This window comes from Theobroma cacao, chromosome 3 (genome assembly GCF_000208745.1).
Source record: "Theobroma cacao cultivar B97-61/B2 chromosome 3, Criollo_cocoa_genome_V2, whole genome shotgun sequence".
Lineage (NCBI taxonomy): Eukaryota > Viridiplantae > Streptophyta > Magnoliopsida > Malvales > Malvaceae > Theobroma > Theobroma cacao.
In genome coordinates this window covers 32,388,748-32,403,275 of record NC_030852.1, presented here as the reverse complement: position 1 = coordinate 32,403,275, position 14,528 = coordinate 32,388,748, and the positions used below count along the sequence as shown (strand labels likewise).

Below are 14,528 nucleotides of genomic sequence, written 5' to 3'. Positions count from 1 at the left end.
AGTGGGGGAATCCCAAGCCCGAGTCATGGAGCGTGGAGTTCAAGCTACGGGGTTAAGTGGCGAATGTGGGGAAGGTGGAGTGCACGGGGCAAGGGGGAAGAGTGGGTGGAAGGTAGGGGGAGTCTCAAATGATTGTGAGGAAGAGAGTTGTCGGGGTGTGAAGGGACAAAGTGACACGCACGACCGTGTGGGTAGAAGGGGAAAAGGATGGATGGGGACCACGGAGCACGTGTCCCCAGGCAAGACATGTTGGTCCACGTGAGTTAAGAGAGGTTTTCTCTTCCACGCTTCCCTTTCCCCTCATTTCTCGCACCCCCTCTCCCCACGTGAACTCCACTCTCCCTTGTCCCCTTTCTCTTTCTCTCTCTCTCTCCCCCCACACACATACCTCACCTTTCTTTTCCTTTGGCTTCTCACTCAATCTTGACTTGGTCACATTCACTCAACCAATGAGCCAAAGTCTTTCTAATATCAGCCAAATTTCAATTAATGCCATTAATTATACAACCCTCTCTCTCTGTTTTCGTTTCTTTTTCACTCATAACCAGCCTCTTAGTTTAACATTGAGAATTCATCGCTTCCATAGGATAATTAAGTGTAAATTCACCTCTTTTTAAAATATGTAAATATTATTTAAGTTTTTTTTTTAAATTTCGTAATAAGCTATTGAACTATGCAAAAAAATAAATTTATTTTATCTTTTATTACATTCAAATAAGCTCTTTAATTTTTATTTTAGATTAAATAAATCTCTCTCCCTAAGCATTGACTAACTTCTATTAGTTAACGGTACATGTGACACTTTTATATCTATCATCTATTACTTGGTAAATAATGTGATATTAAATATTTTTGATTAATATTGAGTAAATTAGTAAAAAAGTAAGTACACAAATCCTAATTAATAATATTTAATGTCACGTTATTTGTCATGTGGCAGATGACATGGTATAAAAATAATACGTGTATCATTGATTAATAAAAGTTAATCAATAGTTAAGAAGATGAGCTTGTTTGACTCAAAATATAAATTTAATGACTTATTTGAATGCAATAAAAGGATAGGGATTGAATTAATTTTTTTTACATAGTTCAGGGGTTTATTTGGGTATTTAACATTTTTTTTTTGTTAAAAGTTTTAATATACATTTTTATAGTATCTTATACTTGTTCTTTAACATTATTAAACAAAACAAGGTGCATAACCTAAATTTAAATATGGATTATATTGTATGTTGATCAACATCTAATCTAGAAATATCTTGTTTTTTTGCAACAAGATTGAGAAAATAAATTTTAAAATGAAGTTTAAGTATTATGAAAAATAATGATGTAACAAACGATAAGTTTAAATTCATGCTATTTAATTTATACTATTCTTAAAATTAGTAAATAAGTTGGTGATAGAGTTATGATGGAGCATCAACTTAGTTAATAAATTAATAAAAAATAAAAAAAGTTATTAAAATTTCACGTCATATCATTGCCTTTTTATAAAATACACATGCCATTTTTTATTTTACATGCATTTTTAAAAGAACTTTCTACTATTAAATAAGTTTTTTTTTGTTTGGAAATAGAACTTTTATTCTTTTCAAATAGTAATATTATTTATTTCTTTCGTCCACATTGTGGGTGTGCAAGACCTAGTATATTTAAATCAAATTAAGACACATTTTCTTTTGATTTTAATGATATAGTAAGGTTGTACGTTGTGATTTGCTATTAATTGTAAAAATGCCTATTTTTCGTTCATAAATCAGGAGACTCAATAATTGGTCTCACGTTGATCATGACGGAGCCGATGAGATCACAGCCACCAAGCCGCATGACAAGTTACATACACAATTGTCAAGGACCACTTTCTCCTGCTAGGGCTCCTCCGACGCACTTTTCCATCCGTCACGATCACGCCTCATCTTCAGCGATGAGATCAATCCAGACCGTTCGTTAATCGAGCGTGAAGCTACGCTCCGGGTGCGCATCAGACAACATTTGGAAAAAGGAATGAAAGCGTTTTTGTTTTAATAGAAAGGTTAAGAAAGCGACGCCTTTGTCTTAGTAACCCCCCCTTCCCCCCTCGTGGTAAGCGCATGGGAGAGGTGAGATTTTTCAAAAGATAAAGAGGTTGGGTTTGGGTCCCACACTCATGTTTTCTATTGATTTATTTCACACATCTTAAAAAAAAAGGATTTTTTGTGTGTAATTTATGTTATAAAAATAAAAATTGAATTTAAAATATAAAAGAAGAAGTATTAAGTATTCTAAAAATGAAAAGAAAGAATAAATTTAAAAATTGACGAAAGAAAAAAAAAAGTTTATCTGTCTGGTTCCAATCATCACCATCCACTCATGATTTGATGGTTGTCCAAAGCATCAGTGGCATTGGTTCCCAATTATATACAGCACAAGATAACATGGCCCCACAAATGGGTTTGATCAGGGATTGTTGACTATGATGTGAGGTAGGATCAAGGCCGTTGGATGAGAGGCAGGAAGGGCATGGAGAGTGAGGTGTTCAGGTGGGGGTTGTGGCCCACAGGCTTGAATGCACAAGATTCATGATATTCGGGGTTTCCTGGTCTTTTCTGGTTGGGATTCGGAGACAAATAATGAGAGCAATCTGGTTGCATTAATTTTAGGTTGGTTTGGGGCTGGCAAAACCATTCTGCATTAATTATAGCATTTAGAGTTATACTTTTTTCAACATTCCTTTTCCAATATTATTATTTTTCTCATTCATTTTTTAACTATTTTTGGTTTCTTTGATTGGTAACTAACCTTAAAATTGATACCCCCACGGAATTTCCTTTTCAATTTTGATGGACAATCATGATATCCCAGCAATCTGAGTTTGACAAATCTTTTGTTAATGACATTTTTGAATCGCAACCTAAATGTATGATTGAAGGAAAAAAACGTCGGTTGCTATCAAAAAACACAAATGAATAAATAAATAAAAACATAGGTTGCGTATGTTTTTTATTCATATTTTATTTTTTATTTTTTATAAAATGGGTTTTTTTTATTTGACTTGAGACAAAATTTGTGTTTGATTATCATGCCGTCAAAAGCATGGTTTTTAAATATCCTAAATTTAATAATTTTAAGAGTCAAAGTTGTGAATCATGCCTTGATGATCACAAATTTTAACTGCTCACCAAAGCGTGCTAAATGCCACCCCAATTGGAATGTTGCATGCGATGGAAGTTAATCCAAGTTTGGTTGTACATTAGGTAAGCACTCATCCCTTCCTCTACCAAGCAATCCTTGTGTTGTGTCTTTCTCATTTGCTTAATTTACTCAATTGCTAGCTAAGAACAAATAATATTAACAATTAATTTCCTCCTACATTTTTGCACCATTGCTGTTATTTTTTGATGTGTCAAAGTATAAATGGTAGATAATAAAATGCAGTTAATTTTGAGAGTTTGTAACTATAATTATGTTTGACTGATTTATAAACTAAAAAGGGAACTTCGTCAATAGCACATTTAAGTTTTTTCTTTATGGTAAACTCCGATGCAATCAAAATTTCAGTTATATTTTTGCTAGGAAGCAGCAGCAAAGTGGCAGTAAACAACAAGGAAAGTGTAGAAACAGGAGATGGAAGAAGTTTTGCCATTTAACCATAGTGAGGGTGAAAAGTAAAAGAGAGAGAGAGAGAGAGAGAGAGAGAGGGAGAAGACAAAGGAGCAGAGTTAGGTATTATTTTGGGGAGCANGAAGAAGAAGAGAGAGAGAGAGAGAGAGAGAGAGAGGGAGAAGACAAAGGAGCAGAGTTAGGTATTATTTTGGGGAGCAAAAGCCATGATTGAGATAATTGGCCTCCTGACAACGAGTCATGATTGAACTTACACACCACTCTCTCCTATTCTCTGCTTTCTATATAATCCCTATTCCCCCCTCTTACATACCCATCAGCTTTCAACTCTTTCTCTCTCTTAAAACTCCAAAACCCAAATCTTTTCCTTCTCACACTCCCTCTTTCTCTCACCCTTGTTCACACCAAAGAGAATCTAAGCTACTATACAAGAAAAAGCTGTGTTTGGCAAGAGCAGAAAAGAAGAAAAAAAAAAAAAGGGAGGAGAAAACAATAATGATGGTGGGAAAAGAAGATCTGGGTTTGAGTCTGAGCCTGAGCTTCCCTCAGAATCACCACTCTTTACAGCTGAATCTAAGGCCTTCTCTGGTTCCATCCTCTGCTAATTCTTGCTCTTCTCCTTCTGGTTTAACGCTTCAAAGGCCATCATGGAACGATGCCTCTACTCCATCAGGTATGTTTCTTGCGGGCACTTCTTTTGTCTTTGCATGGACATCAGCTTTCAGATCTCGTTTTATTTTTTCCATCCTTTTTCCTTTTCCCTTGGTTTCCCGAGAACCAAACGGAAGCTTAAACGAATCAATTTCTTTTCCTTTTTTTTTTTTCTAATGCTTTAGTATCATTTTTTTCCCTTTTAAATTCAACCCAATTAAAAAAATTATTACTTTCTTTGTTACTTTTTTCATGTTTGAAGTAGCTTTTTTGACAATCGTTTTCACTTGCACTTTTCTCATGTTCACATGCAAAAGCCTCTAAATCTGCTACTTTTCTCCAGATCTCAGCCTCAAAAACCAGTTTTTTTCCCCTCTGTATTTAGACAAAATACCCAGCCTTTTTATCTGACAAGTATGGTCCTTGCATGCAGATCCTATCTCAGAATCTTGCCGGGCCGAGACAAGATCATTTCTTAGAGGAATCGACGTGAACAGATTGCCATCAGCGGTCGATTGTGAAGAAGAAGCTGGAGTTTCATCTCCTAACAGCACGATATCGAGTGTAAGTGGAAAAAGGAGCGAAAGAGAAGGTAATGGAGATGAGCATGAGATTGAAAGAGCATGTTCTCGTGGCATCAGTGATGAAGAAGATGGTGACACCTCAAGAAAAAAGCTTAGGCTTTCTAAAGATCAGTCTGCTATTCTTGAAGAAAGCTTCAAAGAACACAACACTCTCAACCCAGTAAGTAATTTGAACAGAATCTTTCAGATAAAAATTACTGTTTGGCTGCTAAGAAAAAAAAAAACCCTTTGGAAAACTAAAAAGGGAAAAATTTAGCCTTATGGATCGTTGAGTTTGACTTGTTTGACGGTGTAAGATAAGAAAAGGCTCTAGACGTCAGTTACTATTTTCTTAGTAACCAAACAGATAATACTTGGAGGGTATTTTGGTATCTATGCTCATAAACGTATGGCTATTATTATCTTTGCAGAAGCAGAAGTTGGCTTTGGCTAAGCAGCTGGGATTGCGACCCAGACAAGTAGAAGTGTGGTTCCAAAACAGAAGGGCAAGGTAAGAGATTTGCTACCATTTTTTTAAGGGGCAATGTTAGAAATTTATTCAAGTGACTGTTATGTCCTTTTGAAGTAACACTATTTACTGAGTATGGGACTGGAATTCTTTTTGCAGGACCAAGCTGAAGCAAACTGAGGTGGACTGTGAATTCCTAAAGAGATGCTGTGAGAATCTGACGGAGGAGAACAGGCGGTTGCAGAAGGAAGTTCAGGAGCTGAGAGCACTGAAACTTTCCCCGCAATTCTACATGCAAATGACCCCACCTACCACCCTCACCATGTGCCCATCATGTGAGAGGGTGGCGGTCCCACCCAACGCATCATCCACCGTCGATCCACGGTCCCATCAGCTGGGCCAAACCCACCACAGGCCCATCCCAATCAACCCCTGGGCCCCAGCTGCTCCCATCCCTCATGGACCGCTCGATGCTCTTCGTCCTCGATCGTAAATTAAAACCCGATCCACAAGGGCGGTTTGGTCAAATGGAAAAAGAATCATGCTTGCGTACGGAGAACAGTGTAATAGCGTACCGATTTCCATGTTCAAATGTTTTAGGTCTAAGATATGGTGGTTACAATGTGATTCTGGTGGGTCTTCATGTTTTGTATTATTGGGCCCATCTAATCCCTTTTTTTCGCCCCCAAGGTTGACATATTTAATTAGCTTAATTTTGGTGTTAATTAGTGATGCTAATTACATCTTCCTCCTTCATTTTGAGTGGTGGGGAAGAGAACTTTGGGTGTAAAGTGCAAATGTCTAATTATTAAATTTGACCAAAGCTTAAAAGCAAACGCTTGTGCTCCAAGTTCCAATTCAAGTTACAAGGAATCTCTCTTTTTGTAATTTTCCTTTTACAATTTGGAGGTTTGGGGATTGTGTGGGGACAATTAAACCCCCGTTTTGAGCAAGGGTTTGTATTTTAATTGTGAACATTGGTCCTAATTTCCGGGGTCTTTGCCAAGCATTTGAACGTAGTGTTTGACGAATACTTAATATTCTTTAATCATGTCTTAAAGCCACTTTGTCTAATAAAGTATGATGAACCCAAAATCTAGAACGTAGCTTCTAGTGTATGTCTTTTGTTTTCGTGATTTGGGTAAATTCCTCGAGGTGTGGGATGAGGGAAGAACAGTGCAAATGGTGGAGATGCACTTTTCATTGGCTTATTTAAGGGATACTATTTTAGTTTCAATCCTTTGCAAATATGGGCATGATTCAATCCCTTATCTTGTGTTGCAATCACCCGAAAACTTTACGATAAAAAAAATTATAATAATAAAAGAGAAAGTCACGATCACCTTCCAAACAAACTCTTGTATTCGGTAGAAAAGGTTTTGAAATGACAAGCACCATGCTTTTGTTCTTCTTCATCTGTTTGGGTCAGCAGACTTGAAAATTCTTATCAGATATAGAGCTGTGCGTCTATGAATCAGCTTATCTATATTTGATCCTGTAAAGAGCACCACAAAAGAACAATATAACTTTTTAATAATTGACAGGCTACCCACTTCTTATTCTACCTGTCCTCACTCCCATGTTACATAGCTCAATCGGAATTTCACCCTGCTGTGTTTTTGTTTTTCTTTTTCTTTCCATAAATAATCAGGTAAACAATGTAGGATTTGCTTATTGACAGGGTCACCCGTAGCCTCCAATGTTTATTTCCCTGTTGGGCAGGAAGCTGTGGATTAGCAGTATAACACGTTCAACTTGCTTTCTACTGTGGAGAAACCCATCATTTAAATGGGATTTATGGACATCGCACCCAATTTATGAGATAATGTCTGTTTTGATATGAAATGCCTCATAATTTTATACATTTGTAACCTATTTATGAGATATTGTCTATAATGATCCAAAAAGTTTTATGATTGTATTAAAAAAAATTTCCTTACAAGTATAAGTATAATTTTACATTTATATTATAAAGTATTTTCATAAATTTTCAATACGAGATTAAATGGGTCACAATTTTACCATATTTTTATTTCCTTAAAATCTTAACATCTTCATCAACTCCAACACATCTCATGATATAGGATTATCACAGATATAACTCTTACAAGTTCAATAGGTGGCTTCATTGTGGTTATAAAGATTTATGTCCAACCTATGAAATATTGTTTGCTTTGATTCGAAAACTCTCATGGTTTTGACAAGTAGAAATTCAAAAACTCTACTTATATGCCAAAGCAAATTCTCACAAATCTTAATGTGGGATTGAACACATTATAATCTCCACCCACTAAGGTCTTGATATGCGCATCACGCGTAACACATTACACACAAAATCGAACCAAGATCATACCAAGTGATGTGGGGTTTTAGAAATGGCTTATTCTCTACTTTAAACACGATCTAACACTTTGCCTCATGTAACACTTAACTTTCATATTCCTAGTAATGGAACTTGGTCTAAATATCAATTGTGAAGAAAGTATTATTTGCTTTGATCAAAAGAGTTCTACGATTTTATTTATAAAAATCACCTTATAAGTATAAGCTTTTATATATATATATTATAGTAGATCTTCACAAATTTTCAAAGTGAGATTGGGAATATTATAATTTTCTTCCATTAATGTCTTGACGTCCTTGTCAAAGCGCAACACATCATGTGGCTGACAGGAGTTCAAGAGGTAACTCCAATCATGCATATGCAGTATCGCACTTAACTCTCACATATTTGGCTGATAATTATTTTGATATTAACTATGGAGACTCTCATCCAATTTATGAGTAATTTTCCGTTTTGACTTAGATTGTCTTACGGTTTTATTTACCAAAAAACATTTTCTTATTAAATTTAAATTTATATATATATTCGTACAAATTATTGCCCGTTAAATTGGAGGCGTTACAAAGACTTCTTTAGCATCTTGTCACGAGACCTGGGGAAAAGCGAATCTTGGATAATAAATGTGAGGGACATGCCATGCCTTTCATAAGAAGTTCAGGAGCATTCGAACCATATATTCTTCTGATTATGGCCAACACAACAAAATCTGTTAGGTATCAGCAATTAATTCCCTGGTCCTGTAGATACAGTGGATTGTCTTAAAATATCTTCACGTACTGCAGCATTGTGTTGTTCTTTTTCCTGTCTAAGTGACCAGAGGGAAAATCTCACTGCCCTCACTGCAATAACTTAAACCCAGTGTCTTCCTTGTCAAGTAAAAAGTTTAACCCTGAATACATGGACTCGATTATCTATCACATATTCTACTCCCTGACTAGATTGTGGGCTCGCAGACACATTCCTATTGCTTAGAACAGGTCCTTAGTGGACCTTGAATCCGAAATCTAGGGCACAGGGCACTAGATTATGTCTCAGTGTGGTCCTAAGAGTTATCACAATTTGAGATCGTTTTGATTCTCTCCTTGAATCAAACAGATATGTAAATTGCCCTCGGAATGTGAATGCCCCAAGTTGTAGGAATTTTCTGTAACCAGTCTGTTGAGACTATTACTTTAGAATATGCCATAGAATAACATTTATGACTCCAGGAATTTGTATAGACACTGTCGTTCAAGAAAAGAAAATTTTTGTGGGCACAAGAGGCTATGGAAAAGTTGGAAGCAAACACATTGTGTTGCAGGAAGTAAAGAACTGATTATTCATTTTCACAAGAGCCTGTCCTCCAAAATTTTCATTCTCTATCAAGCACTTTGATTTCAACAAAAATTGCTCTCTAGAGAAGAGCTTGTGCTATCCATATTTCCCATTTGCTAGAACTGTTGGGTATTTTAGGTACAAGGGAGGTGGCGAGTTTGAACCCTGACCACCTCCCCATTCCCCACCCAACGATGAATAGGGTGGGTGGGCTGTGGTCCTTTGAGGACATTTTAGGTTTTGACAGGGCTCATCAAGAAGGGAAGCCCACTAAAGCAAGAGTGTTATTCACTAAAATGCATTTGGGTCAATTTTGCATCAAGCCTTAAAAACCCACATTAAAAGTGGGCCGATTCGAATTTGCAGCAACCTTCTCAGCTCTGTTTTTGGCAGTACTGTTCAGCATGAGGCGGCATCGAAGAGAATTTCAGATCGAGCTTTCACTCTGAGCTGTTGGCTACAGGAATAGGTACAGGAACATATATGGTCTTCAATATTCCAAGACTGTTTCTCTTTGGTGGTGCACTAAATTTCGTATTTGGCAGAGATAGTGATGCTTTTATGGGCAATTAACAACGGGAAAATGAGGTTGTGAAGTGACTAACTAGACAAAGATCGATTCGCGCTTATTTAAAGCTGATCTTGTTAGCATTACAAACGGTGTTATGTAAACTGTAATGATATCCAAATTACAAGCTTAGCATTCTTTGCTTGAACTTGGAAAGAATATATGCTTTGCTTTTGACTCGAGAACAAGTTTCGTAATATGAGGGAAAGGGAGAGGGAAAAAAAAAAAAACACTTACCAACTGCACATAGATTGGAACTCAATACTGGTTGTTGTGCATCATCCAGCAGTTTCGGTTTTTTCCATTTTCATCTCTTCTCGAAGTTAATTATATAAAATTAGCCTAAACTTGCTTTCCACTCTGATGAAGCTCATGTGTTGATTAGCAGATTTCAAACAGAGTTGTTGTAAACTGCTTCCGGTTAGATGAAGTAAACCATGCAACTCAGAACATGACAGCTTCTGAATATGAATTGTTGTCACAATTTTTCCATGCAAAGAGAAGCTAGCCGTAAATGAGTTAACTTCTCAGTATACCAATAATTTTTGGCTTTAATAAGGCTGAGGTTTAGGGTCTGCTATTAGAGTAGATGGGAATTGGGAGAAGAACAGCAGATTTATGAACTGGAGTATAATAGAAACAGCTTGACTCTTTAGCACCCTTCTTCTAATTGCTTTCTCAAGGTTTCAAGGATAACAAGTTGAAAAGTATCAAGTATGGGCATTTAAAACTGAACAAAGACACCAATCAACATATATTCTTTACTCTTAATTGGCCTTTTTTCTTAATCAATTTTCTTTTCTGGAGCAACAATCCATAGTCTATTGTCATGACAAAATTTCAGTGGACGCGTGACATATTGAGATAGCTGTATGTTCTTTGATCATCAGCTTGTTGAGCAGCTGAAAATCTGAATTCACACTAGGTCAAATGCATTGGAAAAAGACTATTTTTCCAATTCAATTACAACAATGCAGGAGATGCAATAACCGACAAGTTTGAGAACAGAAACAATTCTCCAATGCAGTAGCTGGTTACATGAAAGAAACCCCAGACTATCTATGTATGCCATGACCTTATTTTCAAAAAGGCCTTCAGTAAAGCTAGAAGCAGAACAAAAGGAAGAAAAAAAAAGGTTGAAAAACCGAATACAAATTCATCCCGTGAAATATTTAAGGCTTGATGTCTCTTTAACTTTACCTTGGAGAGTTCCTCTTCATCTGGCCACTCGATCTCTTAATAGAGTCAATCCTCTGAAGCCTGATCTGCTCTCTTACTTTGGCTATGAACTCATCCGCCTTCTTATCTACATCAGAACCTCCATCTATACCACTGCTCGGACTAGCTTCCTCAATGTTTGGACTTCTTTCGAAGCTTGAAAGAAAGGAAGTATCACCAACTTCCTCATTCTCGCTTTCTGACTCATCATCAGTGGTTTCCATTACCAACTTTTCAACAAATTCATGTTTCTGCTCCCGCGGGAATTCCATGAAAGTTGGCTTTGGCATAAAACTGACACTTTCACGGTTCAGCTTCTCCGTCCTGAATGATGTTTGATCAAACCTCACTGTCTTGCCATTGATCCCGTTCTCAATTTCACCATCTTTCCTTGTTCCCCTAAGCGAATCACTTGGCCGAATCATCTTAAGTGACTTTCCCTTGGACAAACCATCAACATAGTCCCTTTGTGTCCCCATTAATGTGTCTCCATCCGAGTCTTCGCTTGCATAGTTCCAAGGCAAATCCTTATCAAAGGAAACCTCATCATCAATCAAGGTAGAACTTGGTTTCAGTGATGACGATTTGTGAATTATTGGTGGGGGTGGAGGTGGTGGTGGTGGTGGGGGTGGAGACCTGTAAATGCTCTTTTTCCTCACCACATCCTCTGCACTCTTGGCTTGTGCTTCCATTGACAAAGGAGGAGAAGGAGATAACTTCTTTGGCGAAGATAGAGGCGGTGAAGGGGACAACTTTGGTGAAGAAGACAGGGAACTGGATCGAGACAAACGATTAGTTTGTGACCTAAAGGACCGAGATTCAAGCCTATTGAATTCAGATTCAATATCATCTTTCACTTCCATTCTTCCAGATCTTGAGCGCCAAGGAATTGGTGAAGGGAGAACAACATTATTCTCATTCAACTTCTTCTCCAAAGCATCTTGATCCAAGCCTCCCAATGCCCCATTTGTACCTTTATTTGAAAACCTTTTGGAACTAAAACTAGAATCAGACCTACTGAGAGAGCTAGAATTTGAACTATTTTCCCTACTTGTCTCAAGATTATTCGCGTCCAAAACACGCGATTTCAAGCTCCTAACAGGCAAAAGCAAAGGCTTTTCGGAGATTCTAGAGCTAGAACTTCTCTGTTCATCAAGAACAGCATGTTCTTTTGCTACAACAACAGGAGGTTCATTCCTATAGTATTGGTTACTCCAAGTCTGGACCTTGCTTTCGTCAGACCCGGGTAAATTTTCAGCTTCATCATCGAAAACAGATGACACCTGAAGGAATCTAGACACGAAAGATTGTACATTATCAAACTTAGATTGGTTATTGTTGTTTTCTTTCTCTATTTCATCGTTTCGCCTGCTAAAAAGCCCGTAAGAAACGGCTATCCCAACGAATAAAAGGTGCAGAAGCTCCCAGCTTCTGTTTAGTAGAGTTTGGTTGATGAATTCAGGTGCTTGTGAGGGAAAAACTGGGATTATAACCAAAAATATTATGACTACGAGAGCTTTGTTCAGGAAATGTTTATAGTACTTACTCGGGTTTGCTTGGTTTTGCGCTTTTACTAGCTGCTGCCGTTTGGTGTAGGAGTCTGTATCTGCCATTGAAGAAGATAGATCCAAAAACAAAAAAAAAAAAAAGAAGAGGAGAGGGGGTTTTTTCTTGTTTTCTTGGTAAGCTTTGTTTGTGCCAAAGAATATGGAGATGAAGGAGGAGATGAAAAGAAGACTTCGGGGTTAAGGAAAAGTGGAGAATGAGGAAAGGCAGAGAAAGAGAGTGGAAGAGAGGAGGAATGGTGGGAGAAGTGAGCATATTTAAAGCTAAGCTTTGGTTTGCTTTCAAATTTTTAACGGTTCTTTTAGCAAATGACATGTATAGCCTCATTACCCTTTCTCTCTGCTACTGCTTTTCTTTTATTTTATCTGATATATTAGCCTGAGGATAAAGCCTTCTCTGGACTCAATTTTCATCCGATGCTTTTCTTTTCTCCATTTTTCTTCTGTGCTTATTAGGTAAAGGTGGTTGAGTTGATGGATTTGGGCTGAAATGATGAACAACTAAGAGTGAGAAAATTAAGATCTTACAGTCATGTTCAGTGATCCTGTTATTCAAATTTTTGCACTGAGTCTTTCCATGGTTAAATACTTAAATTGTAAAAGATGCTAGACACGTCATGCTCCTTTAACAAGTCTAAAAGCCAGGAACTTAGTTTGAGCTTAGTACCATCATCAAATAATCAAGTCCTTATCATTTAAAACTTTTTGTTTGTGACAGTTTGGAGGCAGAACCTGCATTTCTGAAATGTGAGGCAAAAAGTTAGAAGCTAAGGATGAATTTGGTTGCTGAGGTGAAGATTTTGCTTGGTGACTCATGGTTCAGAAAAAAAAGGAGATGAATCTAGGTGGAAAAGCTATCTCAAATGGTTAGAGATCAGACTTTGCTCAATCTAAAACATTTGCATTATTCGATAAAATCCATCCATTCCTTTTCTCACTTTATATCAGCATTAGGTAAAAGCTGGAAAAAAAAAAAACGTATGGTCCAGTGGTCCAGTAAGAGCTAAGAGCTGGTGCAACCTAAATCACACCCATCAACAATAAAATTCATTAAGTTTCTTCAAGCTATATATTCTAGTGAAAGGTTACCTTCAACCCCATATTCTGATTGACAACTTTCCATGACTGAACTATATATGTTTTTTCCCAGAAAAAAAAAATAAGCTGAGAAAAGAAAGGACTCAGCCATGTTTTTCAGAATATGCAAAATTAGGGGGACAAAAACAAAGAGAAAAGAATCTGGGTGGGGATATTATGGGAATTAGGGATAGAGCGAGGGGCAAATGGGTTGCGTCTAGATGGCCAGGCCAGGATTCTTCTTTTGGACTGCGTACGCTAGCTTTTTTCTGTGGAGGCCATAAAGAAAAAAAAACTCTAGAATTAGAAGGGACAGTGTTTGCAATTTAGGAGAGGGGAATGCTTTTCTTAGTCTGTCTACTCACTCCATTCTTACATTCTGCATTTCTTCATTCTATTCCTATGTCTGGACCTGATATTTAGATGCTCTTAAGGGCCACGCAGTGACTTGGATATACTTTAACTTAATATCAACTTACATTCTTAATTTATTAATTAATTGAAAGAGTGAACAAGAAAGAAGAAGAAGCTGGTGGTCTTCCCCTATACCTAGTCATTTCTTCATCATCACTTCATCAGCATATTTGGAAGATTGGAACAATCTTACTGTGCAGGATTTAATATATTGACCAAGAAAGTTTCGGGTTTCATACTATTTTATAATATATTCTTCCCCTTGATATATTCGATCTTGCCCCATTTTAGGTTCTTTAGCTGGTAAAGGCTCATCATGCTGATATTTCATATTTGGATAGAATTTTCAAGCATTTCTTGTCCTCTTCCATTTTTATTTCAAAAAATAAGGAAAAGAAAAGAGAGATGTCCGACGTAGATTGACCAATGATTTTGTCCTAATAACAGAACAACTCTAAACAACAATATATTCCCATTGTGAAGCTAAGAACTGGTTCAACCATTTTGTCGTTTCTTTGCTTTCCATTTAGCTTTCTTGCTATTTATTATTCTGTCAACATTTTTGGCTGAGCAGATGAAGGGAGAAGCTAAGTTATGATTAGTGGGATTCAGTGTGCTTTGTAATAAAAACAGCTGGTTCTGTTTGATGGGGATGTTAATGGTGGAAATGTGGGCGTGGTTCTTGGAATATTCTGGTTCCTCTAAATTGATAATATTGTTTACTTTCTGGTTACATGCACTG

The 14,528-nt window shown here is 37.0% G+C and overlaps 2 protein-coding genes across 2 annotated transcripts; one reads left to right on the top strand and one right to left on the bottom strand.

Moving 5' to 3' along the window:
- On the top strand, positions 3,904–6,148 carry LOC18606217 (homeobox-leucine zipper protein HAT4). The gene is made up of 4 exons (XM_007039700.2): positions 3,904–4,276; positions 4,688–4,998; positions 5,249–5,328; positions 5,446–6,148. Exons 1-4 carry the CDS (start codon positions 4,099–4,101, stop codon positions 5,777–5,779), a joined length of 903 nt encoding a protein of 300 aa, XP_007039762.2. The 5' UTR covers positions 3,904–4,098; the 3' UTR covers positions 5,780–6,148.
- Positions 10,370–12,523, bottom strand: LOC18606216 (uncharacterized protein DDB_G0284459). The gene has a single exon (XM_007039699.2). It carries the CDS (start codon positions 12,341–12,343, stop codon positions 10,709–10,711), a length of 1,635 nt encoding a protein of 544 aa, XP_007039761.2. The 5' UTR covers positions 12,344–12,523; the 3' UTR covers positions 10,370–10,708.